Genomic DNA, 27,060 nt, shown 5'->3' on the forward strand with positions numbered 1-27,060 from the left:
GTTGCAGCTATTCGTCTAGCTTCCAGACTAGCAAGAAAAACTATTCAACCAGAAATATCTGCACCTCTCCTCTGGCATCTTTACCTTAATACAATAATATGCAGATTCTAACAAGCCTGTATTGCCAATAGACCAAATCACACACACCACTGTGTACACAGCATACATTTAAAGCACCTTTTCTCCTCCCCATAAATTGTGGGAATTGTAATCTGTTAAAAGTGCTAAGGCTCCAATACTTTGGCCACCTCATGAGAAGAGAAGACTCCCTGGAAAAGACCCTGATGTTGGGAAAGATTGAGGGCACAAGGAGAAGGGGACGACAGAGGACCAGATGGTTGGACAGTGTTCTCGAAGCTACCAGCATGAGTCTGACCAAACTGCAGGAGGCAGTGGAAGACAGGAGTGTCTGGCGTGCTCTGGTCCATGGGGTCACAAAGAGTCGGACACGACTAAACAAGAACAAAAGTGCTAGCAATTGTAACTCCGTGGGATAAAGTTCCCGGTTTTTTTTTTTTTTAAGGGGGAAGGGGGCGTGCTTTAAACGTGCGACGCGCTTGCAACCAAAGCCTCCTCAATACCCAGTCCGGCATTATTGCCAACTCGGAAAGGCGGCCTAGCTCGAGGCATGAGACCTCTGAGGCTCTTTCATTCAGTTCCCCAAGCCTCTGAGAACGAAGAGGGCCACACAGGGAAGGGGAGAGCAGGAAGGCATGTCCAGCGGCTGCCACAACCGGCCCACCCTGAGGCGAAGCAGACCCTCCCCTCGGGGCCCTGGCTCCAGATAAAGCCCCCTCTGACCTGGGGTGGCGCCTTTTCCGCGGCCGAGGGAGCGAAGGCTCCGCGTCGCGGCGATAAGGGGGAGAAGGGAGCAGCCAGGAGCGCAGCGCCTGGGAGAGCCATTTGTACATAGGCCTCAGCCACAGCGGCCGGCCCGGAATTGCGTCACTTTCCCGCGACCGCGCAGTCAGTGACGAGGACGGGAGGCTGTTTATATACTGTCTATCTATATTTCGAAACTTTTCTCTTCACCCGCCGCCTGCTCTAAAAGAAAACAAAGTGTGCGCTTCATATGCATGGTCATAGTATTCTCTCACTTTGGGCCGAGCTCCATGTCTCCTCGCGCACCCGTCAGGCGTCTTTCCATTCGGGTCTCTACTGCCTGACGGGCGGGGGGAGGGGGAGACCCTATTTTATACCACGCGGGTGCGGAGAACATGGGCGGGGGGACCATAGGAGCCAGTAAACGCGGAGAACGCGCGCTTTTTCGCAGCCCTTTGCCTTCCCCACCCGGGTTCCCCTCCACTTATTCGGCTGCCTTTAACTCCCGTCAGCCCTCACCATGGACCGTCCTGGCTGGGGCTGATGGGAGTTGAAGTCCAACAGGAACCCGGAGCCGAAGGGGTAGAGCGCCGCTCCATAGACTCAGAGGCCTGGATGGCGGGCGGCCATTTTCACAGGAAGTTCCGGCTGTGCGTCGCCACGTCCATCCTTTTCCGTTCGTATGAGGGACGGGGCGTCGCGTCACGCGGGGGCAGGTCCCGGAGTTCCCCGCGCGGCGCTTTCCGTTCCTCCTCGTTTTCCGTTCCTCCCGGCGGCCGTTGTGAATGCTCCGCTATGCGCTCCCTCGGAGGGTTCTTGCTGGTCCTGGGGGCGGCCACGGCGGCGCTTTACTTGCTGTCGGTGCGGCTGCCCGGAGAGCCGCGCGCGGGGAGCGGGTGAGTGGGACTCTTCCTCGGGGGCTTCGAGGCGGTTGTGGCTTGGCGGGGGCCCCGCTCGTGGAGCTGGGATGCTGCGCTCTTCTCAGGGAGGAGAAGCGAGCCTCGGCTTCATTAATGCCTCAGCGGCTTCTTCTCTGTTCGGGATTGTTGACTTGCACTCACTTGCCCCGAGAGCAGAAGGTCCTGGGTTTTTGCTGAGGGCGCCTGCGACTGTGATTGACAGCGAGCCTAAAAATACACCGCCGCCGAAATCCGATGCTACCCTTCGCGTGTGCGGTGCTCGGAAATGTGCTGCTGCATGCTCTGAACTAAGTTTAGGTGTGTAGGAAGTTGTTATGAAACAGCCTCGAGATGTTCAAGTGGTCTCGGGTACCCGCTGAGCTGAAGGGAGTTGGTGCCCCCTTTCACCATACATTTAAAGCACGCACACACTAATAATCCTGGGAACTGCAGTTTGCTCCTCATGGTACTGCAGATCCCAGCACCCTTAACAAACTGCAGCTCCCAGGATTATTGCTTTTTCGAATGTGGGGCGGGAGGCAGGGAAAGAGGGATGTGCTTTAATTGTGCTTTAAATGTATGGTATGTGTACACAGCTGTAAGTAATGACTTGTGGACTTTGGAAGGCACTATCCACTTATTCCAAAATTGCTGACAGATTGATTGATTGATTGTAGCAAAAGCAGTGGTGCAGTCGTAAGGTCATTTGGACTCTAGACTTAATAGTTGTAACTGGAGGCTCTTCAGATGGTAGTGTGTTGTGACACATCCTTCAGAATCTAGCACCACTGAGCATAAGTTGTGTTTCGGTTTTGTTTTTGATGCTGTTTCAAGAATGCTTGTCCCACAATAAATCTGTTAGTCTCTAAGGTATCACAGCATGTTAGAATTTATTCAGTAACATACAGTACTACTCTTCAATCATACATGCCTTGGTGCATATTTCAAATGACTTCTTGCTGCTTGTTCATCCATCTATGAACTTGCAGTGGCAAGCTCAGCCACAGAATAGCATTTAATAAAGAGCACTCCACACTTCAGATGCCTTGCTTCAGGCAACATCTTGCTATCTAAAAGTAAGAGTTGTAGAGGGCTTAAAGCAGAAAGGCTTGGGTCTTTCCAGAACAATGAATATAGCTTAGTGAGAATTGAATGATCCTTATGACTGACCTCTGTCAGTAGTTTTTAGGGGATCAGCTTCTCATTGTAGAGAATATCACTGATTTTTCCCTCATTTCCTTTTTACTTTAGGTTATACACATATCAGGAATTTGAATAGCTGTTAAGTTTTAAACAGTTGTAAAACCAGCGGCCTGTCTTTGCCACAAAATCAAAGCTAAGCAGTAGCCCACCATACCCCACAGGTACCAGAATTCACTGCAATTCTTTTCTGCAATTCCTAACTCAGCAAGTATCTTGTAGTAATTAAGGCTGTATTTTTAAAAATGTAATCAACTGTTTGCTTCAGTAAAATATGTTGAAATCTGAACATGATTGTTTTACAGTTTGAATTTTCATGAGAAACTAGCGATAAGCAGAACTGATGCATTTCACAGACTGACAAATCCTGAGCACTGTGGAAAAAATACAGCCTAAATTATAACTCTCCTTCTGTGTTAGATTTCATTTAAGAAGGATTCTAACTTTGAATTGCTGCCTCTGATGAATCTCACCAATGTATACTGTACTAACAATTTAATATGTGGCTTGCTTTCTTAATTGTCCAAAGTTTTAGTAACTAGCACCTTCCTTGCTTTGCTGAAATGTTGCACCTTTATGCTCTGTGTTAGCATTAGGCCACAAGGTAAAGATACTACACTTGTTTCTGCTTGAAAAGTTAATTGCTGAGTTCTTGTTGAAACCAAGCAATGAATGAACAAATGGCATGAATAACTGTGTGGTCACAGTTTAAGAGAAGGGCATACTGTTAATGCCAGAGCTATGGCTGATTGCATGGACTTGAAGTATGTTTACAGCCTACTAGATTCTTGAATTGCAGTAAAGTTGTGAGGTAGAGAAGTTTATTAGGCTGACCTGCAGACAAGGATTTAGTTCTTAGAACAAAGGAAGAAGAAAAGGAGCAAGGTGATTACTATCAAAGGGGAACCATACGTTAGTATTCATGTTAGAAGCATGCACATAGACAGACTTCAGTTAAAATACAGATAAAAAGCTCAACACATAAGTTTTATAATTTATTATCTCTCTCCTGATTTTCCACCAGCATGGGCATGCACACTAAATGATAGTATACTTTCAATATGTTTATCACTGCTTGTTTCCAACACACACTCCATTGTCCTATCTCTGAAAGACAGGATGGATGACTGGATGTATCTGATTCTCTATCCCTTCAGTAGTATAGAGGCTTACCTAGAAGCCAACAGGAACTGACCCCACTGACCAGTGTCCCTTGTGGAGTCTTAAACTGGCCCAAATGAATCTTTTTGAGTGATGGAAACAATGGGCCTCTGTTTCTGCCTAGTATCCTGTCTTCTCTTGGGGAAGGCATTCCTTTGTACATTTTCTTACAAACTGAACCCACAGTTTCCTGATGCTTCCTGATTCTTAGTTCCCTCTTCCTGTAAACACACACCCACACACCTGTGCCTACACAGTTGTGTGGTTGAATTGTTATTTTACTGCATTCATAGTGTGCATGTGTTCTGATGAGTGCTGATTTATGCTATTATTCTATCTCAGGCATATCCAGCTATAGGTTTGTTGTTCTTGCCTGGTTGGCATAACACTGTACTATAGGCTACAGTATTCTGTAACCGCCTGCTGACCAATTCTTCCCTCTTCTCCCATCCTATTGGGGCTAATGATATTTTATAATATTCACAGTCTTATGTAGATTTAAGTGGTACAGAAATAGAATTTGTAGTTTCCAAAAGAAGTTGGGCAACCTGAGACCTGACATGGCAGTTCCCTTACCACATTCCAGATGATCAGACACGTGTTGCAAGAAAGCATAGTGCTGTTGCAACTTGGATACTTAACTTTTTAAATTGTCCTACAAAAGCACATGTTGCAATAAATATGTTAATATTTAAGATGACATGGTACTTCTTGCTTCATTCCCCTTATTTCATAATTTTCCACGTGTTTGTCCATAGAATGAAAACACCTTCATTGGCAGCGTATGTTCACAACTGAACTGATTATCCTCTTTATTTATCAGGTCACTAAAGTTTCCTTCAGACCTAGAGGAACTGCAAAAGCTTGCAGAGTTTCTACGGTACTACAATAGAGAACACCATACTTATGTGCTGCTACTGTTCTGCAGTGCCTACCTATACAAACAGTGCTTCGCCATACCGGGCTCCAGTTTTCTGGTATGTATAATACCTGCAAAGCTCCAAGATTTTGGCTTTGCAGCATGCTGCTGAAAACCCATCTGGTCCTTCCCCCCACTTTCAGTGCCTTTGGAAGACTTGCCTAATAACTCCTGGAATGCTACTTAAAAGCTAAAGGGACCCCTGACCATTAGGTCCAGTTGTGGCCAACTCTGAGGTTGCGGCACTCATCTCGCTTTATTGGCCGAGGGAACCAGTGTACAGCTTCCGGGTCATGTGGCCAGCATGACTAAGCTGCTTCTAGCGAACCAGAGCAGCGCACGGAAATGCCGTTTACCTTCCTTACCTATTTATCTACTTGCACTTTTTGGTGTGCTTTCAAACTGCTAGGTTGGCAGGAGCAGGGACTGAGCAACGGGAGCTCACCCCATTGCGGGGATTCGAACCACCGACCTTCTGATCAGCAAGTCCTAGGCTCTGTGGTTTAACCCACAGCGCCACCCATCAACTAGAGGCTAGATTACACTCTTCCTAGGGCCTGGGCTACTCCATTCACATACAAATCATGTTGAATTCTATATTTGTGGAAATTCCCTTAAGACTACCCACAGCAGAATTCACTGAGAGCAGGCTTCCTCAAACTCGGCCCTCCAGATGTTTTGGGACTACAATTCCCATCATCCCTGACCACTGGTCCTGCTAACTAGGGATCATGGGAGTGGTAGGCCAAAAACATCTGGAGGGCCGAGTTTGAGGAAACCTGACTGAGTGTGTTACTACGCTCTTCAGAAGAAATTGTCAGAGTTCAACATGCATTATTAATGCCTAAACTTTCCAACAACTGAGATTGTCCTCGTGAATAACTGATTTTAAAACTAAGCTCAGTAACCATCCATGAATGTCCCACCGTTCTCTGGCTTATTGCTCAAATACCAACTTCAGTGAAAAAAGGATTAGTTAGCGAGAGGAGGCAGAAAACAAAAAAATTATAATCATTGACACCCTTAATTCTGATATTTTGACTTCAAGAATCCAACAAATGTGCACCATGTGTTTACAAAGTTATCTATTGATGGTCATAGCTTTATCCCCACCAGATTTTTTATGATGCTAACCTATTTTATGATTGTGCACTTTTAATTGTATTTTAAAATTTTATCTGCAAGTCACCAAGAAAATAATGCTATTGGATAGCCTTATATAAATATAGTCAATAAAATACATAAATAAATGCTAGAATTCTGAATCAACTAATGACTAAGGAAAATCATTTTTTCAGTATATGATTGTTTTATGGAGTTCTCTGCAACATGAGTTGATGGCCAGAAACTTAGGTGGCTTTTAAAGGGATAGACATGAATCTGTTATTTATTTTGAAATATATAGTTTGATATAATAAAAAATCTCTAATGAAAGGCTTGCAGAAAAACAGTAAAAATACAAGAATAGCAATCAGTAAAATTTCCTAAAAACTAGATAAAAATGAGAATACAAATATATTACAGACTAAAAAATTAAGAGAGTCCGGGTAGCTTGGGTGTAGACCTAAGTTTTTAAGAGGTGTATTATTGTCTTCACCTCATGAATCAGAGGGAAGGCATTCCAGAGTATGTGTGCTGCATTGTCACCATGTAACAACCTGCTGATCAGCCAGCAGGGTCTTCATGAAAGACTGGCTAGGCCTATACTGGCAAAGGCAATCTACCAAGTTGTTAAGAGTTTTTAATGTCCACATTAAATGTTATGTGTAAAAGTGGATTTCCCCTGAGCACATCAGCAGCTGTCTGGTCACCCCACATGTATCACATTGCAATAGTCTAATTGATAGTTCCTGATGGGCAGGTCTACATATGGGTTTTAGTTAAGAAAGCTAAGTAGCACCTCCACCTACTGTGTATCTAGCTTCCAGTTGCTCTGTGGACTTCCTGGCTAGAAACAGAGTGCCGGACTACACAGGCCATTGGTCTGATCTAACAGAGCTGCTCTTGTTTCTATGGTTCATATAGTCCTTCATGCTTTCCCCACAGTTTATTATGGACTGGATCACTGTCTAGTTTTGCTCTAACAGAACATCCTTGCTGGGGCTCTCTTTGGACCATGGATGGGACTCCTGTTGTGCTCTGCCTTGACTTCGGTGGGTGCCACTTGCTGCTATGGGCTGTCCAATGTGTTTGGGAAAAAATTTGTCACCTACTATTTTCCTGATAAGGTAGCCATGCTCCAAAGGAAGGTAAGTCCCAATCACCTATAATATTTTAGTCAGTGCTTTATGACTGGGTAGTGCATTATCATAGAGTTGGAAGGGACCCTGAGGATCATCTAGTCCAACCCCCTGCAATGCAAGAATATGCAGCTGTCCCATATGGGGATTGAACCTGCAACCTTGACTTTATCAGCAGCATGCTCTAACCAACTGAGCTATTCATTATCAAGTCTAGCTGTCAAGAATCTGCAGCCAGTATGTTACAATACAATAGCTGGAATTAACAGAAAACTATTCTAGTGAAATGTATAATTTATAGCTCTTGCAATATCATAATTGCATATAGAAGGGGATTCCAAGGCTACATTCATGCTACCTATGTAAGCCTAACTACTGAAACAAGAAGGGGTTTGCAGCAACCCTCTAGTCTAGACCAGGGGTAGTCAACCTTTTTTTACGTACCACCCACTAATGCATCTTGCTTGATGGTAAAATTTCCTTACCGCCCACCAGTGCTCAATGGGAGGAGGATTCGGCTTGTGCCATAGAACCCCTACCGCCCGCCTAGAATCCTGAAACACCCACTAGCGGGCGGTAGGGACCAGGTTGACAACCCCTACTTATTCTCTACCCTTTTTATTATGCCAGTATAGAATGGTTATATAATTTATTCATCAAACCAGGTTTATTGGTGGTAATATCAGCTCCTTGAGTGCCTTGAATACAAGCTAATATTTGTATTACAAAATTTGTGTATGTATTCATGTGTGTACACACACACACAGTTTGACCAGATCTTGTTTCTTTTTTGTTTATGGCAGGTGGAAGAGAACAGAAATTCCTTATTTTTTTTCTTATTGTTTCTGAGGCTGTTTCCCATGACTCCAAACTGGTTTCTAAATCTCACATCTCCAATCCTGAACATCCCTGTTACTCAGTTCTTCTTCTCTGTATTCATAGGTAAGATTAAAAGCACTCAATTTGTCTTAGTACTACCTAATATACTCTTCTCCTCACTCTTTTCCATTTTAACTGGCAGTGCATGCTTGCTCATTCCCTACAACTTCTAGCTTACCTTTATTGTGTGGGTGTTCCAATTTGATGGACTATTTTCTGGCAATAGTGGAAAATGCAATGTGATTATAATTGGAGGTATGCCCATTTGTCTGGGAGCTCCTTGAATGACATTTTAACTAATGTCTGTTGAGCATTACAAACCATAGTGCAAAAAAAAATAGTTATTTGATTTTGATTTGTAGAGAGAAAAATACTTATTATTTTTATGGGCTTTTCTATCTTGTCTCAGGGGGCACTAGGAAAAACTGGTAAAGTTTATAATCCTCCTTAAACACACGCTCCCTTAATGTGAAAATTGATTATGTCCCTAAGGTAACATTAAAGTACACCAGTTCTCTGTAAGGTACATACTGAAAAACGTGCTTCTCATAGAGTAGCTTAAGACAATATTTTGTGTAGTGCAGGCTCTTGTTGGGGGAAGATGACAAATACCCTTTAATTGTGCAAGCAAGAAACATTTCCCATCCTTCTTGAGCAGTGGAGAATATTCTTCAAGATGCTTAGTCCAAATCCCAAGTACTTTCTCTCTGCTGACCCTTCTTAGTTTTGTGTATGTATTTTTTCCTTATACATTCCCAAATGTGTTCTCCTTAGCATTTGCACATTCAAGCTCTTACCTTATTCACAGGTCCAAGGAAAGTCTGAAAAAAGTGAAAGTTTTGCTTATATGAGTATTCTCTTACTTCTGCAGGCCTCATCCCGTATAACTTCATCTGCGTCCAGACTGGTTCAATCCTTTCACAGATCACCTCCCTTGATGCTATTTTCTCCTGGAGTACTCTGTTCAGGATGTTGGCTATAGCCATGGTGGCATTAATTCCTGGGACCTTCATTAAGAAATTCAGTCAGAAGCATCTCAACTTGGACAAAAACAACCAGAGTGCCCATTTCCTCAATGGGAGAAAGAGTAGCTGAATGGGCTGGGTTAGGACCAGATATTATAGAAGTCTATTTATGGGAAAGGTGCAATTCCCCCCCCCCCCACCAGCCCAATTTGTTTTTACTGAACTTTAAAATCCCTGGTGCAGGCTTGGGCATCTCCTTTCAGTAACACATAGACAGAAAACAATTTCTGCTCTTAGTGTGTTTTTTTTTAAATAATTAGACTTGCAAAACTCATTTTTAAAAGGTGCTCGCAACTGTTCCAATGTGTTCTGTAACAAGAATGCTGTCACTGGAACAGTTTTATGTCATGTGGTTTTGCTACCACTGACGTAGAGGTTGTAAATGATTATACCTGCCTAGAAATTTGAGGTTGCCTCAAATGACAGCAAATTCAGGAAAAGATCACATACAAAGCACCCCTTACTGTTGGCAATCGCAGTGCATTCTATGGGACACACGCTTGACTGGCTGAAATACCAGCACCAACAACTGAATCCTATTATCTTCTCTATTGAGGGAACCCATCTTGAGTGATTTTTCCTCCCTCTGCCTGCTTGGGAATCCCAAAGAAGAAAACTAGGTTAATGTAGGCTATGGGAACTATTGAGGCTTGAAGGACTGATTTATTGGTTTCCTTTCCTTGTAGGCTGGAGAAGTGGTGGTAATGAAGTCCACATACTGGCTTTGTTCTCAAAGCCTCAGAACCTTGGTTACTCTGGCAGCAGCAACTGTACTTACTGTAAAGGTAGAACAGGTTTAGTAGAATTATATCAGTGCTGTTGCTTTCACAAATCTAAGAGATCTAGTTAAGGATGGGTAGGGAGATGAGAGATGCCACTTCTACATCTGCCTTTGTGGGGAGCTACCGAGGCGTAAAGTACTCCGACAATCATGTACTGACTGCTGATGAAATGAGTATCTTCCGCTTTGTTGCAATTCCCCAGGAGAGTGTACTATGTAAAATGGCTCCGGGATATCTCTTTGTTCAGGTTTTGTGTCTATTTTAACCTCCCTATCACTTTTTTCTGTGCCTCCTGGAAAACCACATTCTCTGCTTATGCTGTATTTTGTCTTCATTGAATAATGGACATGGTTGTGTCGCTAGTCCATTAGATAATCCACTGCTTAAGGGGTGAGAAAACTTATTTATGAGTGAGGTCATCCTTTTTCCTTTGCTTCTTAAGAGTATACAATCAACCCAGAGACGAAGCCCTATCACTTCATCTCAGTATTCTGCACCCCACCCCTTTAGAAAGTATTTGGTAGTAGTCAACAGCCACTATTACAAAAATCTTTCATCGAGTTACCTTTTTGACAAGGGTCTAATTCTCACTGAAGTTTTAGAACTGGAAGGGACCCCGAGGGTCAACTGTGAAGTTTTAACTGGGCAAAACCACTACTTCAGAGTGCAGGTGAAGATGTGTCCTTTTATGTTCTATACAAAAACAAAATCCCTTCACTAGGTGTTGGTAAGGCAGCTAACCTAGAACCCTTATTTGCTGTTCGATGTGACAATCTGACCACCTCAAGTGTAAGTACTAGGCTAACGTTTCAGGAACTCCTGCATGGATCGTTAGGTTTCTTGTGAAAATTATTAATCTACCATATCTGTGCTGGAAGAGGTGGCTTTGTTAAACACTTTGCTATCCTCCACTAAAGTAACGGTATTATGCTAAACTTGTCAACATTAATGACAAGCTTCTCAGGATGGTATTAGCAGACTCCACGTGTGTGCTATATGCTAGAGAGATCATAACAAACACTGATGTAACAATTGTAGCAATTTGGAACTAAGACAAGGGCAAAAGAAAAATGTCTGACTTCAATTAGTCTGTGCAAAAAAATATGTCTTAATCAAGTGCCTTACCTCCTGTGTGTGTGTTTACATGGAAACTGTATTATCAGATAAATGTTGGTGAAAACAGTGGTGTAAGGTGTTGTTTGTATAAGAGGAACACGGTATATGTTTAGCTGCTTTACAAGAGTGACATCTAAGCACTGTGCATTTAAGAGCTCCTCCTTTCCAATTTTAGGGACGCGGGTGGCGCTGTGGGCTAAAGCCTCAGCGCCTAGGGCTTGCCAATCGAAAGGTCGGCGGTTCGAATCCCCGCGGCGGGGTGCGCTCCCGCTGCTCGGTCCCAGCGCCTGCCAACCTAGCAGTTCGAAAGCACCCCCGGGGGCAAGTAGATAAATAGGTACCGCTTACCAGCGGGAAGGTAAACGGCGTTCCGTGTGCGGCTCTGGCTCGCCAGAGCAGCGTTGTCACGCTGGCCACGTGACCCGGAAGTGTCTCCGGACAGCGCTGGCCCCCGGCCAATAGATGTGAGATGGGCGCACAAACCCCAGAGTCTGTCAAGACTGGCCCGTTCGGGCAGGGGTACCTTTACCTTTACCTTTACCTTTCCAATTTACAGACAAACTAACTGGAGGAAAGTTCTGCTTCCACTCAGTAGCTTAGCTTCCCCTTTCAGCAAGAAGCCACAAGGTAGCTGTTTTAACTCATTTGCACCTAGCCTATGTTCTCCAGCAGTCCTAGATTCCAGAATACTTTGTACTTGGCCTCCACAAAAGCAATTTGAAGTTATATCCTAATCTTGCCGAGATTTTCCACTGTTTCTCTGTGCTAAGGAAAGGTTCCCTTCACATAGAATATGGCACAGCCCCCATTGTGCACTAATCTGATTATCTGGGGAAAACGGCAAGTATTGAGAAACTAAGACTGCAATCCTGTGCATACTTAGGACTACAACCTGCTGAAATCAACAGAATTGTGCTGAAAGTGTTGACTGTAAGATCATGTTGTTTGCCACGGAAACACGCTCATCTGTTGCTAGAGGGAAAAAGCAGGTAACTGAAGGGGCAAGTGACAGCATACTCCCAAATGATTGTATTTCAGGAAAAAAACCATTTAAAGTGTCACCAATCGGAAAATAATACAGTGGTGCCTCGCAAGACGAAAAGAATTCGTTCCGCGAGTCTTTTCGTCTTGCGAAGCACGGTCCGTCGCAACTGCGCCTCTTCAAGTGGCTTTAAAAAAAAAGAACAAGACGTTTTCGTCTTGCGAAGCAAGCCCATAGGGAAATTTGTCTAGCGGAGCAACGCAAAACCGAAAAACCCTTTCGTCTAGCGAGTTTTTTGTCTTGCGAGGCATTCATCTTGCGGGGCACCACTGTACAAGAGAATACACATTATTCATTGAACTCCCTAGCTTTTAATGTAGGAGGATAATGTGGACTTTCACTATGTATGCTCTATGAAGTCATTTTCATTATTCTGCTGGCACTATTGACATATACCTTTCAGTATATAATTAGCAATCATACAAGTTATATTGTGGAAAGAGCTGTAGCTCAGTGGTAGACCATCTGCTTTGGATGCCAAAAGGTCTCAGGTGCACTAAATAGACCAATTGTCTGACTCAGTATAAGGCAGCTTCCAATTTCCTATTTTCCACAAGGTCCTGAAGAGAGAACAGTCTTTGGAAATACAGAACTGCATCCAGTGGTGTGTGGGCAATTTACCAAAGCATCCACTTTTGGGTGTAATACACACAGCTACAGTCGCACACGACATAAGAGCCTATAAGCACTTGAGGTACACTGGCTTTTTATTCCATGCATCTGTTTTTGATAGTCAGTCTTGTTCCCAATTGTTATACACTGTTCAATACAAAACAAAAAAAATCAAGTTTGCTTCAGGAAGCCATAGAGTAGGGAGAAAAAAAACAGCATATGAAATGATTGTTTCAAATGACATGTAAAACCATTAACTCCCATTAGCCACCACACGGATTGTGCCATAGCTGCACCCAGTAGTTAAGAATGCATTATGAGTTGTGACTAAAACCTAATTAAGCAACTTGCCTTGAGTTCTCTCTGGTTTACATTGCTTATTGTACACATACTGCAGATTGCTATCCCATTATTTGCAAACCCTTAATCAGGCAGATATAATGTTGTAATGCCATTGGCACAGAATAGTAAAAACACAGCCAAAAGGTTAATCACTGAGGATTGCACACATGGCAATACTGTCTCATAATCTGGATGACATGATTTGTTGGGTTTATGGCTTTCAGTTAAAGGGAACTTTGTTCTAAGAACTAAATCTAGACTCTGCAGCACAAGGCCATCCATTCCACTGACACCCCTAAGATGCTAACAGAGTGTTTGCACAAAGACTGAACTACTTTCCTACCCTACAACAAAAATGCACTGTTTTGTTGGTGCCAAGAAAGCATTTCTTGTGCTGCTTGCTCCTTGAACACAAAAGCAACGTAATGTGTGGAAGAAGCATGGTGGCTACCTACCCCTTTCTGCCAGTAAACTTGACACTGCTTTCTAGGGAAAAGGACAATTAAAGTGTGTGTTTCTCTGTACGAGTATTTCCAGCTACTATAGTTTTGCCTGTGTCTATTAATATTTAATGCTTTGGAGTGTTGTTCCCAGAGAAGAAAGTAGGTATATAGTCAGTACCTTTTATTAGACCTACAGAACAAAGCAGGCTTTTTAGAGCCCAAAGTCACACAAATACCTGAGAGTCTGTTTCCACATTAAAAAGGACTTAGCCCTCACATTTAAGAGAGAGACTTAAAAACATAACCTGCATACTCTAAGAGAACATCAACCATTTAAAATCTCACCTCTGTTAAACCAATATAATTTTGGAGCACAGTTCACCATCCATATTCTAGGGTTAGTAAGTCTATCTTTTTGAGGCACAACATTTACAGCATTTTTGTAATACAATAGTACAACACCATGTCTCTGCTTAGGGCCAGGCTACATGCTATGGCGTCACTGGGGCAAATTCGGCCCCTCCCAGCATGAAACAGCATGATCACATGAGATGCTCTGTTCCCAGCAGTGGCAATTACATGGAGTGTGGACTAGGAAACTCACAATATGATGATGCTGTATCATGTGATGAGTGCCCCTAGACATTGCAACACTAGGGAGAAACTCAGCACTAGTCTGGTATTTTCAGCCATTATCCTGGTGGTCATAACATATAGCCCAGCCCTCAGTTAACTATATAAACAATATCACAGCTCTCTAACTTAGAAAACTTGGGTGGCCTAGCTTGATTTTCCCCTCTCTTGGATCTCTCCACAGTCCTGAAATTTGCTAGAATTGTCTAAATTTACAAAAAATATTTGTGCATTTAAGAGTACCCAAAAGTTGAGAGCTGATAACAAAAGGCATGGGGGAAATATGATATGATTAATCTTATTTCTGATTACATTTTCAGCTCTTTTAAAAATGACTTTCAGTTGAGCAAAACCTGTTCAACTTAATTGAAGAAAGAGGAAATGGCTCTGGAAGAATTCTCTCAATGGCACAAATCACAAATACCAGTTTTGAATATTCTACAATTAAATATTAGACACACCAAAGCACAAGTTGCTAGTTGTTAACACCTGATTTTCATAACCACCAATTTACTAGCTGCCTTAAATTAATGCCCCTTTATTTCAACAGCTCTTTGGGGATCAAAGCAAAACTGGATTTTTTAAAATGGAAAGGAAAGCACAGGACACACACATTTATGAGGAGAGAGCATGTCCTTTGAATGAATTTTCCTTAAACCGTTACATATTCCTTCAACATACTATAACTGCAGGATGACATCTACAGATGCAGGCTGTGTGCAAATACCAAAAGAAACAACCAATAACAGACACAAGAAATCATTAAATCAGACACATTTTCACTAATGTTAAAGACTCTGGGGAGAGGTTGTTCTTCAGTGCGAGAGCACATACGTTGAATGCCTAAGACTCCAGGCTCAATACCTCTAATTAAAAGATCACAGGACTTTCCTTTGCCCAAGACCCTGAGAAGTTATGCTTTAAAGCTGACAGTTCTACATTATATATCTGAGGCATTTCAAACTAATGCTTCTTGCCTAGAAAAGAGATGAAGACCACAGTGGGCTAACAATACCAAGTGCTTCATATGGGGAAAGCATCATGCAGCTACTTGTCATTCTTGACACCATCCCCCACTTTGTCTTATTGCGAAAAAGGAACTTTTCAAGAGCATAGTCAGCTAACTGGGCTATAAAGTGAGCTACCAGCTGTTAAACTGGAGTCTTTATGCTGGGCTGAGCTGGGAGGGGAGAAAGAGTGTCTTTATTGCCAAATTGTCTGATTCCATTAGTAAAGCAGACAGTTTCCAATTCAGAGATCATCCAAACAACAGTACTCAAAGGTACCCATAAACATGAGAGTGTTAGTAATAGCACACTACGGACACACTGTTAAGACCATATTCATGGAAGACAATCTTAACTCGGCTATGAGTGATTGCCAAAGAAAGGAGAAGAGTAAAAGCAAAGCAAAGTAATTATCCACAGGGGCCAGGAAGAATGTGGTGAAACTCAAAGGAGAAACAAAGGCTGCAAGGTAGTTGTACTGATAGTTTGGATCATGCCAAGAAAGACTTGCTTCCCAGAAGAAGCACCAAGCTAGGTGTCTGTGGTGGACTTGACAGGTGCAATAATGTGCTGCTTCCCCGACAGCTTGGTCCATACACCAATGGAATGGTATTTATTGAAGTGTGCAATAAACAGCATCTGTGGGTGTCCCCCAATAAAGGTAACTCACCCTTAAGCTTGCCAAGGAGTACAAGTGACCAGACAGAATTTCCTTCAGAGTGGGCACAGCTCAGATCAGTTTAGTGTAAGCATATTAAGCTTAAGGAATTCTTGTTCAATTTCAAGTGAACAGGGCTTATTTGCTTTTTTGTTGTTGTTTCATTCCGATATATCACAATGTTTGGGACTGCAGTTGGGAGGCTAAAGCATGCCAAGAGGTCTTAGCTCTGCATCCTAACCATGTCACACTCCATGCACATGCAGCTCAGGACTGCTTTAATTTGCTTGTACGGGCCTACTCCCCCTCCTAGTGTCAGTAGGCTGCTGCAGCCAGCAAGATAAGCATGGCCTATAACACATTATTAGGTCACAACATTAAGAAAACACCTTGGCTCCTCCTCCTGGGATAAGTAGCCATGAAGCAACTGAACAGGGACCACCAATATGTTGTGCTACAATAAACCCTGCCTTTAATCTATAGAAATTAAAATAAATAATGACATAACTTAAGATTCATGTAGTCCAGCTACATAATTTTAAAATATGGAATAATTTAACTCATACAATACTGCTCTCTGTATAAGTAAAGAATTTCCCTTCATTTTGCCACTAGACAATTAAAAAAAATCAAATCAAATGTAAACAAACAGCATGCAACCCATCTTTGCCCTTCATTTTGGGGGTGGAGAGTGCGGGGTGCAACTGCTACTCACTACTATAAATATGGAAACTGCTAGGATACAATTTTACACTCAAGACAATGAACCGTTCTTCCCTGAATGTAATTAACTAGAAACAAATTGAGGGCACAGCCAAAATTACTGGCAGAACTTTGGCTATAAAACCAAAATAGAACATTTTAGTGTTTCTGTTTTGCTTCCGTTGGATATGTCAGTTAAAGGAGCCATGGTTATAAACCTCAGGAAGTTGCTCAGGAAAAATGAGGTATTGCAGAAGGAAAGTGGGAAACCGTTCAATTAGGAAAGGCAATAGTCTTGGACCCTCTCCAATCCAAAATCCATCAATATGAAAATATGGCTTAGGCTCCCTCAGACCCAAGATGAAGGGCATTCTCTACTCATCATCACATTTCAGTGTTACTTTCCACCAGTCACACCACCAAACAAGCAGAGGACACTTGTTTGGTTCAGGCCAGACTATTCCCTTGGCTTCATCCAAGTACAATATTCCCTTACGGTGTTCGACCTATAGTAGGAAAATTTCCAGTTTCTTCCTTCAGGATAGTCCCCAAGATGTACAGAATGTGCTTTTCCATGGCTTGTGAGTTCTTGATCTTCACTAATTTGATCGATTCATTTTTCATTGAAGGAAGCAAACAAAAGGCAGGTTGGAATGGAGAGGAAGGTAACTTAGAAAAACAGCATCTCAATTTCTCTCTATTCAACAGTCACTCCATGCTGTGTCTCCTGATCTCACAGTGGCATAGTGATGCTGAAAAATGCTGGAGAGAGGCTGAGGCTAGAATACAGCAGCAGGATGTCACAACCAACCAAATGCCAATTAAAAAACACAATTACTTCCCACTCTCACATGCTAGGGGAGCAGTGACTCAAGATACACCTTTCCAGGAATGTGAACAAGTTCCTATTGAAAAAGTTACGCTGGTTACACTGATGGCATTTGTTCACAGTTTACCTGATCCACTGCTTCACTGGATGCGATCAAGTCATTGAGTTAACTTCCTTCATTTCCGGTCTTTCAGAGCCGCATGGCCTGGTCCCATGTCAAAAGTAGCATCAGATCCTAGCCTTATGCATGCTGTCTAAGACTCAAAAAGATTGTTGTCCTTCATAGGCTAGTCTTCTGAACTTCTTTCTGCAATCAATTATTTTGTCTATGGATACAGTTCACTCTTCAGAGTAAAAAGTGTTAAAATGCCAAAAATATGATACAATAGCTCAATTATTCAATAAAATACATCCCTGCCATTCGTGATTGAAATGCTCACCGAGAAACCAATTCATCAGAACATTTCTCCAAAGATTCAAGTTATTGCAGATCATCTGGATGATGGGGTGGAGATGCAGCTTCTCAGAGGAATGAAGAGGGGATTCTTGGGGGAATCAAAATGCCAGTTGATCAAACGACTGAAGGAGGGAGGATACACATCTTTACCAAGTTGCAGAGCTGCAGGCTTTACTGGTCCTCACTGTTGCATCAGAGCATTCTGCATCTGAAGAGTCACCACCTGATTCTCCAAACTCTCCAGGATTCTGCATCACAAATCCAAGGGAACAACTTTTAAAATCATCATTTATTGGCATTTATCTGCAGACAGAATCGTCCCTGGTCCATCTCAAAAAAAAAGCGAAAGCACACCTGAATGTGTAGCTCAGCCTTTAGTTTTCTGGGAATCTGATGCATGCAATAGATTACTGAGCCACAAAATCCTGACGTGATTCTGGCCATGTCCTTATATACAAGGGTTGCCAAATGTACGGATTTTCCCAGACATATCCAGAATACTGCAGTTGGCAGCAGTGTCTGGGCGGAAATCGGGAAAATGTCCATGAAAATTGGAACGTATGGTAGCCCATGTCGGCAGTGCCGTTTTTGCATAAAAATAGCTCAAAAATTGCATTTTAAAAGCGATTTTGCCCCAAAAGCTTGATGTACTAGTTTTGTTTCTGTAAAAATTCTTTTAAACCCATGGGAAAGCATGCAAATATACAATCCCACACAGATTAACTTTGGTTTTAATCTTTCATTAGTGTGGAGTAAATAAAGCTATTTGTCAAGTTGGCACTTGAGGGAACTGGCACAGCTGAACCCTGAAAAGGCTTCCTGTCTTCTCAATGAACTAAAACACTGGGGAGAAGTAAATCAATGGGACATCAAATAAAAATAGAATGATGTAAGAAAAAACTGATAGTGAAAGCAAAGGCTAGCAGAACTCCAGTTGGAAACCTTGCAATTTATTTATTCAACACCCCTAGTTTCCAAGCATCTAATTAATATTTTAACCTCAAGGAATGAAGAGAGTGTTACTGACCTCATAGCCACGTTCCTCTGGACATAACTTGCCAAGTGACATCTGTGTTTTCACCCTGCGTACAGCACTCTCCTTATCTGAAAGGCCATCAGACTGGGTAGATATCTCAATGGGGATTTCTGGAGTCTGTGACAACATCTCATCCAGCTTCTCAGCCCGTTGATCTTTACGCCTGTTGACCAGCTCGTCTGGGCTGTTGGAATGGTCGCTGGTATTCCCTTCCTCTCCATCAGACACAGAGAGGTTCTCAGAGCTGAAGGTCGAGTAAGACTGGCAGCTGCTAATGCAGCGATGCGGCCTGCAAATCCATAAAGCATTAATGGGTTTGATTTTATTCAAAGGCTGCAAGCACTTGAGCTAATGAGCAGGGTATTACAAACAAGGATGAGAAGAAGGCCAAGTCCATTCCTAAAGATACATAAAGAACAGCCTTGGTAGATCAAACCAGAGGTCCACCTAGTCCAGAATCCTATTCTCACAGTGGCCAACCAGATGCTTATGTGAAGCCCACAAGCAGTACAATAACCCTCTCCCACTCATGACCCCCCAGCAACTGGTGTTCAAAGAAATCTTGCCTCTGATACTGCGGTAGTACATAGCTATCATGAGTGGCAACTGATAGCCTTATCCTTTGTGAATTTGCCCGATCTTTTTCAAGGCTGTCCACAATGGTGGCCATTGCTGTTTCTTGTAATGGTGAATTCCACAGTTTAATTAAGTGCTGTACCTCCTTTTGTCTGTCCTGAATCTTCCAACATTCAGCTTCATTGGATGACCTCGGGTTCTAGTATTATGAGAGAGGGAGAAGAACTTCTCTATCCATGCATAATTTTATACACCTCTATCAAGTCTCCTTCCCTTACTCATGTTTATTCTAAACGAAAAAATTCCTCTGGTTGGTTCCCATGGAAGAGGAAATGGGTACAACAGCCCCACTCTTCCCATTGTCCAGGGACATGTCCAGTGAAGGATCAACTTGCCTCCAGAATTATCCCTTTTTGTCCTCTCCTTGCTGCCATTACAGGGAGACCTCTAGTATATCATAAGGCTGTTGTGATGCTCTCTTAGATTGCACTCTAAGGTTAAAATTACTATAGTACTGAGACACCAGAGACAAATCCATTAAAAACATTTTTAACAAGAAAGCCTCCAGGTTGCTAAATCTGAGGCTTCATTTCTTATTTTTATCTTAATCCTAAAATTCATGCTGAGTCTTATTTTAGCCTACTGGTTCTCCTAGTAAATAGGTTGATATATGTAATTTAGCCCTATTTTGTTGTCATTTTAAGTCTTATATTGCCTTTGGCACTGAAAAACAGGTTACAAATTCAGCATTTTCTTATGCAATAAGATCTGAAAATATTGTTTTAGGGAACTATGGGGAGGGGAGGGGAGGGGAGGGGAGGGGACTACCAATAATTTATTCAAACTAACAGGAGGCAACATGGGAGAGGATTCCCTAAAGAGCACTGCAAGGTGATGACAGTTTCATTAATGCAAAGCAAAAATCACTTTAGCAGAGATGTAGCTAAAACTAATAGTCAAAATGAAGATGGAGATCTGAAGCATCTTACTAAGTGAATTCTACTTCTCCCCAAAAGTACTTATATGAGCTGATATATTTTACAGGAAAACAAGGGTGTGCAGTTTTGGGGCCAAACAAGCCGATCTGCCTTTAACACCTCACCACCACCATAACATTTCGTAAAACTTAACTATGTCTTAACATCATAACATTTTTCTCTCCCCCACCCATCCACTGCCAGTGGCAACCAATGAAGAAATGTAGAATGTTGTGATTCCACAGACAGATCCCCACACACACTAGTCTTTCTGGGAGAGAGAGAGATAAATAAATACATATTCTTGGTGGCACAAATATATTCAGCATCACCTCTAGTTTGTCCCTTTGCCAAGACTTGACTCAGCAATCAAAAGAAACCCTGTGAAAATTATCAAGAATGCTAAGAGACAGGGAAGCAATGTTGGTCATCACACTAGAAAAAAACAGCCAAAAAATCCTGGCCATTCAAACCCAAGATGAAGAGCCCTTTGCCTTGAAGTGCAAAAACCCAGGACACATACAGGTAGGTGGAATGACCACACCACTTTGATTGCAACAGGGTAGGAACTCTCACTTTGGTCCAAAGAAGAAATGATAGTGGTGGTATATAACAGCCTTTTCTCCCCTACCCCCTGGGTAAAACCTCAAGGGGCAATTCAAAGAGGAGAAGCTGTGGGCAACCAAGAGCAAAGCATCCACACCACTCACTAAAGTTTTTCTGCTCTCTATGAGTTTTCCTGGAAGAAATGGTATCAGGTTCAGTTACAGGTAAATCCAGTTAGACTCTACAATAGAAAGAATCAATGTACAGGAGTGAGCAGACAGTGCTGGTTTATGACTATTCTGGAACCACCAAAATAAAAACTGTCGAATGGCATCCGTCTGAGAGTTTTTGAAGAAGTCAAATGTGAAATCACTTCTAATGGAAATATGTAACTTGTTCCTAAGATCAGCCTCCATGCCAGAAAACTGGAGAGTGGCCAATGTAACACCAATTTTTAAAGAGCGATCCAATGGGGATGGCCAATTTTCTGGGGAAACTGGTGGAAAACACTGTTAAATATAAAATTACCAAGAATGGAAAAGAACAAGTCTTGCTGAAGCAGAACCGGCATGCCTTCTACAAGGGTAAGTCCTGTCTCATTAATCTATTAAAGTTATATGAGTGTGTCAAGCAGCATATAGATAGAGAGGTCCAGTTGAGATATAGCATACCTGGACTTTCAAAAAGCTTTTGACAAATACCTCACCAAAAATTATTGAGTAAGCTTTGAAGTCAAGGGATAAGAGGAGAGGTTCTCTTGTGTATCAGAACTGGTTAAGTAACAGGAATCAGAGAGTTCTCCCAATGGAGGGATAAAAATGGTGGAGTCCCCCAAGAATCGATATTGGGATCTGTGCTTTTTAACTTTTTCATAAAAGATCTAGAATTAAGAGTGAGGAGTAAAGTAGCCAAGTTTGCTGATAATACCAAATTGCTCAGAGAGGTTAAAACAAAAAGGGATTGTGAAATGCTCCAAAAGTATCTCTCCAAACTCAGAGAATTGGCAATAAAATGGCAAATGCAATTCAATGTAAGCTAGAATTGGGGCAAATCCCCCCCCCCCAATTTTAAATATATTCTCATAGGGTCTGAACAGTTGGTGACTTGACCAAAAATGGGACCTTGGGGTTATAGGGGGCAGCTTAATGAAGAGGTCACCCCATGTGCAACAGCTGTGAAAAATGGTAGGGATCCCTAGGGATTGATAATAAAACTGACACAATATCACAATGTTATCATACAGATGTTTGGTGTGACTTATTTGGAATACTGTATACAGTTCTGGTCATCTCACCAGGAATGGTACAGCTAGAAGGGGTTCAGAAAATGGTAGCCAAAATGACTAGAAGAATGGAGCAACTCCCCTTGGAGGAAAAGTTACATTAGGGAACCTTTCAGTTTGGAGAAAAGGTCAGCAAGAAAGGACATGATAGAAGTATATAAAATTATACATGGCACATAGAAAGTGGATGATGTTTTCTCCCCTTGCTCATAACACTGGAACTTCAGCAATCCAATGAAGCTGAATGTTGGAAGATTTAGGACTGACAAAAGGAAGTACTTTGCAGAGCACATAATTATAGAGCCTGATCACCAGTGAATTCCATAATATCAAGGATGAATGGAAATTTATCTCAACCCTACTTAACCATATCTACATTTAACCAATTAATTAAGGAATTCTCCCTCCTCTTCCCAGAACACATCCTGGCACAGTCCAGAAAATAACTATTTGGACAAGATGTTTGAGGGAGTAGTGGCTGTTCAACTCCAAACAGCCTGAGATGATACTGATTATCTAGATCCATTGCAGTCTGGTTCAGGTCTGACTTTTGAAATGAAGCAATTTGGTTTTAATATGGAAGAAGTTTTACTACTGAATGATTTTATTCTGCAGTTTTATATTTTTAGCTGTTTTACTTATTTTTTAACCATTCGGGGAGGTATTGTTTTTAGATATTGTTGTTTTTATTCTTTTCTTTCTTACTTTAATGTTGTTTTAGCACCAGGCAAAAACCTTTTAATTTTCATAGGCTTTTAAAGTCTCCCTCCCCCCAACTGTTTGGAATGTTTTTATTCTTTGCTACCTCATTTGGGGATTTCTTTAAACTTAAATGCAGACTACAAATGTCAAAAACAAATATACAAAAAAAATAAAAATTAATCATAGATCATAGAGCCTGCCTACTTTCCAAAAGCAAGTAGCGTATGCCTTTTATGTAGGAAAGAATCATGACTAATTGTGCTAGCAATTTTTCCAGATTTTTGTAGATAAGTCTCTTGTGCTTTTGCATACCAGAAAAAACTGTGGGGGAAACACATTAGAAGCAGCATCTCATGATTATCATGATCAGATCTAGACATTTTCAGTATAAATGTGACATGGATAGAGAGTTTTTATGCTATTTTTTCTGGTTGTTTCCCTGTTCAAAGAACCTGGATAACAAATAATGTTACAGTCACCCCTCTTAAGTTCTCATCATGTTACAATGAAAAGGACAATTGGTCTTACCTGACGTGTAGATTTGGTGGATAAGGAAGTGTTCATTGGAGGGGTAATGTTCATGACAAAAACAATCAGATCACAATAAGCACACACAAGCAAACACAGAAGGACAGAATAGAAAAGAAAATGGGAAGAAAAACCACTTAACTGACAGATTCGCCAAGGCAGGAGGGAAAAAAATGGAGATTATCTCCACCCCCCAGAATTCTACTCTCCTGCCTTTGTCATAGCTCATGAACATTACCCAACCATTAACCCTTCCTCATCCCACCAAAATTTTAACTCCCCATCCTTTTGTTAAACCAAACCTTTGTTTAGCAATTACGATAAAAATAGAGCAGGTCAGTGTCCTACCTCTGTCTCCGTGGGAATTCCACTTCACTATCTACTTCCCCTTCTTCTTCTTCTGAAGAGTCATCTCCACTCTAGTAGAAGATTAAAGGCAATGTTATTTGCCACTTATTTACAAGCATACAACCACCTGAGCAACTTTCGTGAACGGAAGTCTCCAAAGATAGTATTCTACAGAAAGAACTAAGAAATTTAGGGTGCATGAGAAAACAGCAAAATGTAAATCTGTCCATTGCTTCCAGGATGGTTGGAGGGATCTTACCTTTGGGATGGGTCGTGTTTTACCCGGCAGTCCTGGAGTACTTGCAGGATGCGATGAGCCAAGAGAAGACACTGATCTGTGGCTGCTGAATTCACCTTCCTCATTATTTCCAGGAAATTGCTTATTTGCATGCAGTGGTGCTTCAGACTTCTCCAGCCCTGGCTCAAGTGACTGTCCTGGATTTGCAGTATTTGTCCCCATCCTGCACTGTGGGCAAAGGTTGTATGTATCTCCTTTACAACATTCCCAATGATTAGCCTCACCCTCCCCATTCTCGTTCTCCTCCAGATTTCTCCGTGAATCAGCTTCCATAGCAGCAGAGATAAGGTCAGGACTAGAACCAGACATCCTCCTTTGGGCGTGATTACTAAGAGGACTGCGTAGGGCTGCAGCAGGGCCAAAATATCGAAGGTTGTTAGCACAGTTGGCTATGTCCTGCCCATGGATGTTCATTCGGGGGTGATGCCCATGATGATGGGGGTGGTGCTGATGATGGTGAGATGGATGGGCCAAGTCATCTTGAGCTGACTGATTTTTCAAGATCCCTGTGAAATCATTGTAGCTGCCTTTGCTGTTTCCTCGCCGGTGGCGTGGTTTGCTACGGTAACGTCCTTTGTTACTGAGGGTTGACATCTTTGGACTTCCTGAAAGGGGAGAGCCACTAGGAGCCACTTCAGTGCTGGATATGCCATCCGTCTTCAGCAAGTCAGGCCTGAGAAAGGATACAAAAACCAGCATGCTATTAGAATTAACATATGCAAAATCTATGAAGATTTTCACATTATTTCCTTTTCACATTATTTCCTTCATTTTTTGTCAACATGCCTATTGATAGATGACATTGAAGTAACACAGATTTTGTTATAGGTCACATAGGGTAAACTAAAAATAAAATTCGGAATTGGCGGAAGCATTGAGGTGAACCAAAGGCATGCATACATCCAGTGGGCTTCTTGACTTTTTGCCTTAAAAAAATAAAATTAGACCTGCATTCCCACCCCATGTTGCTTGCTTAATAATTCAGGTGAATATAGAATAAATCCTATGACTACCAGTTTGCAACAACAGGTTTTGTAGCAATGTGAATTAGCTGTAGCATTATGCTAAAGCACTGGTTTAAAAAAATGCTTGGCTACAAAAGCCCAGCTGTGATTTGTAGGCATTTACTTCTCAGATCTGTGGTGGTTTCACACTACCCACTATCAACAGATCAGTACATACTGAAGAACTCCTCATTCTAAACGGCAAGGAGCAAAAATGCTGAAATGCCGCAACCAATCTCCAGAATTAAAGCTGTCTAGATAACCCCTTAGTACATTTAATCCAGGCCAAATATCAGATGACCATTTTGCTAATCATTCTCTGATATAAAAGCTGCATTGGGTACTCTGAGATTCCTAAATGACCACTGATAAAACTGTTTGGTCCAACATTCTGCTCTTAAATTGCACCTGCTCTACATTACTAAAACTTCCATGTTATTGGTGATCATAATCAAGGACACACATATCCCATCTTATAGATTAATGACTAATTCAAGGATGCTACACACCAGAAGATTTGTCAGTGCCACTTGAATAATCAGTCATTTTGTGCAATAATGGATGCTGACCCTAGCAGATGTGGCTTCCTCATTTTGCAGATATAGGCACATAATTATTAAAAGCCTTTGAACATGTTTTTGTTATTTGTCTCACCGTTTAGTCTGGCCTCCAGGCTTGTGCGAGACTCCTCTCCTCTTCATCAATTTTTCCATTGCATTGGCATGGATTATTGGTCGGACTGGGTGACGCTTGTAAGTCCCAGGATATTTCTTTTCCACAGCTTGCTCCCGCCTGCACATGGATTAAAAATGAAATTTGTAATCTTTTCATTATAAAATGATTTTTTTTAGTATATTTGCAATTTCCCCAAGTCAAAAGAATAATAAATAAATATTACAATCTGTTGTCCATGCGAGTGCTCATGTCAGCATTTTTTTTGGGGGGACCTAGTTATTCTCTAGGCCACTGTCTTAAACTGGGGAGATGGGACCCAATACTAGGTAGAGCCTGATCTAAAGGGAGCAATAACAGCAGCAGCACAACCACCAAACAAATATATGGTAAACAAAATTGGTATGTTTAGGTTAAAAGTGGGTCTGCATCTGAAGAGGTTGGAATATGCTGATCTAGGCAACAACTGATGTGACCATAAGTGTTGGTTGTGTTTCATATCAAGATTAAAAAACATGGATGTGCATTAGAAGTGTTGTGTTCTAAAATAAGCAGCTTTCCCCACAACAATCTTGATTAGAAAAAGAAGTGTCTGGAGCAGATCCATGGAAAAAGTTAATACTAAGGAATGGCGATTGTTCTCTTGCACCATGTAAGGGAAGCACAAAGAAAACACAATTTCCTGCCACTGAAGCAAATTACACTTGTTTGTCATCCAGATCTCGAAACAGATCATTATGGGGTTGTTGTTTTAATCTAAAACAATCGGAAAACCTATGAATCCCTGCTTCTAATTATGTCATCTGCATGGCTACAAGGTACATCTATGTGGATGAGCGTACTTGATGAGCTCCTTTTCTCGAACCTCCAGCTGTAACATGATGGCACTGAGCTCCATGTACAAATTATTGGCTCTCTCCAGTTTTCTCTCATAATGTTCACGAATGTCCAAGGCATGCCTACGAAAAAGAAAGGAGAGCTACAGGTGAGTGGCTTTTCCTGTAAGGGACAATTTGTACAGGCAAAAGGGAAGCTTAATAGATGTACTTATGCAGAATTATTCTCAATTAAACATCTCATCTACCACTTCCAAGATGAGCAAATGTTGAAAGTATCTGAATGTAATAAAACCAAAATCAGAGTTTAGATATGAATGAAGCACTCACTAAAGAGAACTCTGTTAAGATCCTTCTCCCATAATTCAGGGTCACCCAGGATAAGAGATTGGCAGTAAATTCAGGACAAACAAACAAAAGCTATCTCTTTATGCAGTGCATAGTTAACATAAGGAATTTCCTGCAACAGGATGCTTATCTCCTTAAA

General features: G+C 41.8%; 3 protein-coding genes across 14 annotated transcripts in view; 1 reads left to right on the forward strand and 2 right to left on the reverse strand.

Annotated features, from left to right (window-relative positions):
* Positions 1 to 1,452, reverse strand: part of SENP2 (SUMO specific peptidase 2) — a 26,608-nt gene extending 25,156 nt beyond the window's left edge. Inside the window, exon 1 of one of the 6 annotated variants that reach the window (XM_082221823.1) lies at positions 1,342 to 1,452. In XM_082221823.1, coding sequence (XP_082077949.1) covers positions 1,342 to 1,421 — 80 coding nt within the window. In that variant the 5' untranslated portion in view covers positions 1,422 to 1,452. Of the gene's footprint in view, positions 1 to 801; positions 959 to 1,097; positions 1,271 to 1,341 lie in introns of those variants that run through there. The other 5 variants (XM_082221821.1, XM_082221825.1, XM_082221820.1 and 2 more) reach the window with 5 other exon arrangements.
* On the forward strand, positions 1,438 to 11,109 carry TMEM41A (transmembrane protein 41A; the record flags this gene model as incomplete). The annotated part of the gene is made up of 5 exons (XM_082221928.1): positions 1,438 to 1,718; positions 4,906 to 5,059; positions 7,089 to 7,250; positions 8,045 to 8,183; positions 8,992 to 11,109. 5 exons carry the CDS (start codon positions 1,438 to 1,440, stop codon positions 9,213 to 9,215), a joined length of 960 nt encoding a protein of 319 aa, XP_082078054.1. The 3' UTR covers positions 9,216 to 11,109.
* A 1,665-nt stretch (positions 11,110 to 12,774) lies between these two features.
* MAP3K13 (mitogen-activated protein kinase kinase kinase 13) overlaps positions 12,775 to 27,060 on the reverse strand; it is a 79,201-nt gene continuing 64,915 nt past the window's right edge. For 6 of the 7 annotated variants that reach the window (XM_082221768.1, XM_082221763.1, XM_082221765.1 and 3 more), the window contains 7 exons: positions 26,580 to 26,696; positions 25,720 to 25,857; positions 24,023 to 24,734; positions 23,764 to 23,834; positions 19,523 to 19,579; positions 18,796 to 19,093; positions 12,775 to 18,016 (listed from right to left, as the gene is read on the reverse strand). In XM_082221768.1, the coding sequence (XP_082077894.1) occupies positions 17,915 to 18,016; positions 18,796 to 19,093; positions 19,523 to 19,579; positions 23,764 to 23,834; positions 24,023 to 24,734; positions 25,720 to 25,857; positions 26,580 to 26,696 (1,495 nt within the window). In that variant the 3' untranslated portion in view covers positions 12,775 to 17,914. The remainder of the gene's footprint in view (positions 18,017 to 18,795; positions 19,094 to 19,522; positions 19,580 to 23,763; positions 23,835 to 24,022; positions 24,735 to 25,719; positions 25,858 to 26,579; positions 26,697 to 27,060) is intronic. The other variant, XM_082221769.1, reaches the window with a different exon arrangement.

This window comes from Podarcis vaucheri, assembly GCF_965113315.1.
Source record: "Podarcis vaucheri genome assembly, chromosome: 5".
Taxonomy (NCBI): Eukaryota; Metazoa; Chordata; class Lepidosauria; order Squamata; family Lacertidae; genus Podarcis; species Podarcis vaucheri.